Genomic DNA, 5,700 nt, shown 5'->3' with positions numbered 1-5,700 from the left:
TCTTGTGAAAACAAATTTTTTTTTAAAATCAAATTATTTTTATCAATTCTTACCAACCTTATCCAGAGTCTGGCTTGATTTATAATGTAAAAATATCATGAACCACAATACTTCTACTGACAAGCAAAACACTCTTGCAAAGTAATTGCCATTGATGCTCAGTTTTGGCTGGATTTAGGCACCACAATGACCCAGTGGTTTCTCAGTGGAGGAGCTGGTGCTCTACTCAGCATGGAAAGAAACTAGTTTTAAAATGAGGGGAATGTATCTGTAGGCACAGCACTAGCTACCCACATGCATGAAATAAAACTCCACATTTGCTTTTGTCTTGCAGAATGAAATACGCACAGTATGTTTTCCTGGCCTCGATCTTCTCCACTGTTGAATATAGCCTAGCTCAGACCTGTGCAGTGGAGTCTTTCTCTGTGAAAGACAATTTTGATCCAAAAAGGGTAATTATGGTTACTTCAACAGTATATCTGAAGAAGCTTCATATATAAACTGTTTTTCCAGGTTATAGGTTGTGTTAATCTAAAGGGGTTCCTCACCAAGAAGTTAACTTCTTTTGTATGCTGTCTCTCAGACACTGTTCCCGTAGTTTGCCTTTCTCACTACTGTTTAAGCTTCTGAGCATTATGGTAAAACCAGCCTTGAAAGTCAAGGAAGTTATTCTGTTAGATGTCATCTTCTGTTAGCACAAAGCTTCGTACAGTTCTCAGCTTTGTGTGAAACATGAATGAAACAATTTAGATCCTCATCAGCAAGAAAGCCCAAACACATGCCCTGGGACTTGCATCCCCCACCAGCCACTCTTGGGAGTCATAGCAAGCTGAAAAATTATCTAGTTGGGTATCCTAAACACAGACTGACTCTTGTTTAAACACGGCATTTAGTCTGCCTGCCTCTGAGAAGGAAATCAGGGCTAACTTGGTGTTGGAAAGGTCCAGACAGGTGTGCCAGTACCTATTTTGAGTGTTCCCCAGCAAACATCACTTCCAGCCATAGCTGGGGTTGGGGCCAGCAGTTCCTCTATACAAGATTGGTTTTGCTGGAAACAAACCCATGTCTGGGGAGAGCTTGGGGAACATCCCAGTTTTAAAAAGTCAAACTTTTTTCTCAGGCTTCTGTATCTGGGAATTATGGAGTCTGTTTCAGGCTTAAGCATGTAACTTGCAAACCAGATCTCAATAGCTTCACTGAAGAATCAAATTTAACACAGCTAAGTTCTGCGTTTTTCAATATTTGTACTGAAAATGTTAACTTTTCAGGGCCTTCCTGTCTGTCAGGACCTGTTTAAATCTTGTTTCCATTTTACTGAAAACTGCTTGTACATTTTCAGAGACCCATTTTTTCCTGGAAATTTTCTTCCCCTTAATCTCATTTCATTTTCCCCTGCTGCTAGCCTCCCCGACACATCCTTTCCTCTTCATAGTGCAGAGGGCCATCACTTTCTGCTTTGCTGGGTAGAACCTTTTCACCATCAGAGATCAGTGTGGCCTCCGGCAGCCACAAGAGTGTTTCCAGCCAGCTTTCTGAGGTCTTTGTGGCTGCAATTTGGTATTGCTGATGGCATCTTCCACAGAGAAGCAGGGGCCTTAACGGGAACAGGGAAGAACCAGCCTGACTCCCAGCAGGCATCTTGGGATGGAAGAAGCTTTCAGTGTGGGGTCTCTGTGACAGGAATGTCTCAGGTGACCACCAGTACAGGCACACAGAAGTGCAGAGCTGCTAGAACCACTCCTCCTCGTCCGACAGCACAGCAGGACCTGTGTGCTACACACCCACCCAAACTCAGACTTTCTCCATAGGCCAGGCAATGGGTACTTAGAAGGGCACTGTGTTTACAAAAACACTTTTGTGCTAATCTTGCCATGGTGATTAATCCAGATATTAATAGTGTTTCATGTTAGTATGCAGGAAAATGGTATGCCCTGGCCAAGAAGGATCCAGAAGGACTTTTCCTTCAGGACAACATCTCTGCTGAGTACACCGTGGAGGAAGATGGCACAATGACAGCGTCTTCCAAAGGCCGAGTGAAGCTTTTTGGGTGAGCTCTCTTGATTTTCAGCTCTAGCTGCTGCCGTGAGGTACTAGAGAAGTGGGACGCGGATGGTGATCTATCCTGAGCACACAACACGACTGGGTTTTCTTCATCAAAAGGGGAAGTTAAATCAAGGTAATATATTAGAAGCCAGAGGTTAGATACTTTTGAGCCCTGGGTTACTTCTCAGCCTGGCTCTGGTCTGGGTCCATTACAAAAGTCAATTATAAAATGAAGTCTTGAATGATGGAGTGGTTATGTAAATGAATTGCAACCAAGAGAGAGGAGCTCATGAAGCCTGTGGGGCTGCGACGGCAGGACAGATCTCATTTCACTCAGAGGTTCAGGGGAAGGAGAGGAGTGTAAGTGAGCAACGACTCTCACAGATCTTTCAACACAGCATTGGATGGACTTCTGAGGAAAACACGTGGATAACTGTTGGATGCCATTGTGATGCCTGAATAGACAGATGGCAGTAAGCTTAAGAGTTTTGCCTGTTGGACATGGCAATATAAGAAATTACAGCATGTAAAGTGATTAGCTTTCTGGGTGTAGAAAAGAAAATCTGGGGCTTCCAGTAGGCTAGCACTAGTTCTGTTGTGCCTAAACTATCAAAAACTGTCTAACTGCATGAATAGTAGAGTAGAGCAAGTGGCCATGAACCTTTCAAGTCTTAACAGCACAGCACTCCAGGATATTTTGGGATGGGGCAAATGAAGCTTTGCAGGCATGTCACTCAGTGTGGGTGGGAAGATTCCTGAAAGGACTCTTCAGGAATCGAGTGGGGTCTCAGGGCTGCCAGAAATTTATTTCTGCAGTGGCAGGGTAAAGGGGAAGCACAGCCCACACAAGGAAGGGAATGGAGACCCTTCCACTGTTTCACAAATCTAGGTAATGCCTGACAAACTGTGCTAAGACACAGATGCCAACGTTAAAGATAGGCTATTCAGGCACCTGCAGAGTTCCCACAGCCTGTGTGAAGGCTTTCAACTAGTTTGGCAGCAGAGGGGCTGTAATTATTTCCGTACTTGTAACAGACATCCCTGTGTCAAAAGAGCTAGGAAGGGTTAGAGAGAGGAGAGCCAACTCCACGCCTCCAGCTGGGGACACAGCAAATGAGCCCAAATGCAGGTCAGCTCACTCTGCAAACTGCTAGCAGGGAGCCAAGAAAAGGCATCCATCCTTTTGCTTGGTGGCTGTCCACTTGTACAGAAATGGATGGTAAAAAGCCTGCTGAGCTGAAGGAGCCGGAGCACTGCCCCAGCCGCAGAGTAGTTGCACAGCAGAGGCTGGGACCAGACAGCAGCAATGCGCTGTCAGTGATGGGGCGGGTGCGTGTCACAGATTTGCATTACATAATGACAGTGACTTTGCATTAAGAAAGGCCATGCCCATGCCCAAGGCAGTTGTGCTGAAGCATAGCCTGCTTCCTGGGTGAGGGATAAACATTTGAAGCTCACACGCTGCAGGGCCTTACCTTCAGTCTCATGGATCTCGTTGCAGGTTCTGGGTGATCTGTGCTGACATGGCTGCTCAGTATACAGTACCCGACCCAACCACTCCAGCAAAAATGTACATGACCTACCAGGGCCTGGCCAGCTACCTCTCCAGCGGTGGTGAGTGAACTTCAGCCCGCCCAGTGCGGATAGCTTACAGCTGCCTAGATTTGTGTGTTTCAGTATAGGAGCAGGAAAAACACTTGAGCTCAGGTTGCTCGAAGTGGAGACAAAGCGTTCTTTTTTGGGAGGACGCTTTATTCAAGCAGTGCTTTTTATCTCCACAGAAGGGGCGGGATCCAGAGACTCCCCAGACATCCCACCTATGCACCATATATATTAACAGGGAGGATGCAGCTTAGAGGCAATGGGCCACACACAGATTTTGTACAGCTGTTAAATGAAGTGCCCTTACAGAAACTGCTCATGCCGAACGTCAGTTATGCACCCTGCACACCCCGTACATTGTGCCTGAGTCTCCCATAGCTGTGGGACTCCAGCTGTGGCAGTTGGGCAGGACTTGGCCTGCTAATGCATTAAGAAAGAAGTACATTCACTTAATACTGGCAGGTAAGCCACATCAAAATGCACTTAGTTAAGCAAGGCTGGAAAACAGGAGGCATGTTTTGCTGAGGCTTCTTGTATAGGAAATGTAATGTAATTTTGTATGGCCAAAATTTAATCAGTATGCTCCACACCTCCAGGCTTGAGAGAGAAACATAGAGTGACTTTTTTTGTAATTGAAAACCCAGAAAGTCCTAGTTTTCCTAATACTTCTAGCTTAAGAAACCAAAGGTAAAAATGCACTGAGCATCACGGGAAGCAACACGGTCTCAAGATCCCCTGTGTGTCCCAGTTCTTCACTTCATGTGTGGAGACAAGCTGGATGTGGGAGATTACTTTAGATCCTCTTGGATGCTATCCCTGCCATGTGCTGGGGTCAGGCAACCCCCTGCGGGATGACTAGGTCCACCTCTGCTCTGTTTTGCCCACCGTGACAAACGCATGTGTTCTGATGTTTCAGGGGACAACTACTGGGTGATTGACACCGACTATGATAACTATGCCATTACCTATGCCTGCCGCAGCCTAAAGGAGGATGGCTCCTGTGATGATGGCTACTCCCTGATCTTCTCACGCAATCCCCGTGGCCTCCCCCCAGCCATTCAGCGCATTGTGCGTCAGAAGCAGGAAGAAATCTGCATGTCTGGCCAGTTCCAGCCTGTGCTTCAGTCAGGTACTTTGGGCTAATTAGCAAAGTCACAGAGATGACTGTGCTGGCAGCTTGCAGAGTAGCTGGTTGTATTTGCTGTAAATGTGACAGAACTGTAGCAAACTAAGGTGTACTCTTTTAGCAACTTTTTTTTTTAATGCTGTATCTAATAGGAAAATAGCTGCAAAGTCTACACAGGAGAGAGAAGCTGTTACAGGGTGGCTCCGCAGCCTTAATTTTGCCCTAATAGGAATCCTGTGTGCTGAAACTGGCACACTACCAAAGGAAGATCAGCTTCGTCACTCTAATAGATAGGACAGGGACGGGTGTAACAACCTGGTGTTTCTGGACTTGGAAACACTTGTCTTGTCCACCTGGTAACAGCATGTTACCATAGGTCTGTGCACTATCCTAGGAGAAGCTGCCCCCAGGAAGGAGCACTCTCACTCTTCTTGGCTCCACCATGATTTGTGTCTTGGGCAGTCTGAGGAGTAGAGACAAGGGGCTCTGAGCAGCAGTTCCAGCTGTGTCTGCTGGCAGTGGGAGTCAGCAGTTGTGCCACATACATGCAAACAGAGCATGTCTAAAGCCCATTTTTGAGACATTTTTTCTGGAGGCATGGGAGCTGATCTTCTAGCTCATATGCTGTCCATGAGATAGGCAGATAATTTTTTAGGGCTACGCTGGAGGCAGAAATCCCTCTTAGTTGGCAGCGAAGTGTCCACACATTCACAGGCACAATGCCTTGCTTGCAGAACAGCCCTTTACTAAGCGAGGCCTGAGGACCTGGACTGGGGGATTGCCACAGTAACGCACGTGTTCTGCACTGCTGGACAAGAAATAGCAGCTAAAACCCTCCGAACAGCACACCATTGTGTGAGCCTGTTGTCCACTACAGAGCAGGTTATGGGACTGTTAGGGGCATCCCTGCCCCCTGCCCCTCCGTATTG

The 5,700-nt window shown here is 46.7% G+C and overlaps 1 protein-coding gene across 1 annotated transcript; it reads left to right on the top strand.

Annotated features, from left to right (window-relative positions):
• Positions 1–220: 220 nt before the first annotated feature.
• On the top strand, positions 221–5,446 carry LOC104640930 (purpurin). The gene is made up of 4 exons (XM_010309454.2): positions 221–452; positions 1,911–2,047; positions 3,545–3,657; positions 4,562–5,446. The coding sequence occupies exons 1-4, from the start codon at positions 336–338 to the stop codon at positions 4,786–4,788; spliced, it is 594 nt and encodes a 197-aa protein (XP_010307756.2). The 5' UTR covers positions 221–335; the 3' UTR covers positions 4,789–5,446.
• Positions 5,447–5,700: the final 254 nt, after the last annotated feature.

Source organism: Balearica regulorum, chromosome Z, assembly GCF_011004875.1.
Source record: "Balearica regulorum gibbericeps isolate bBalReg1 chromosome Z, bBalReg1.pri, whole genome shotgun sequence".
Classification (NCBI taxonomy): Eukaryota; Metazoa; Chordata; class Aves; order Gruiformes; family Gruidae; genus Balearica; species Balearica regulorum.
This window is presented reverse-complemented; position numbering and strand designations above follow the sequence as displayed.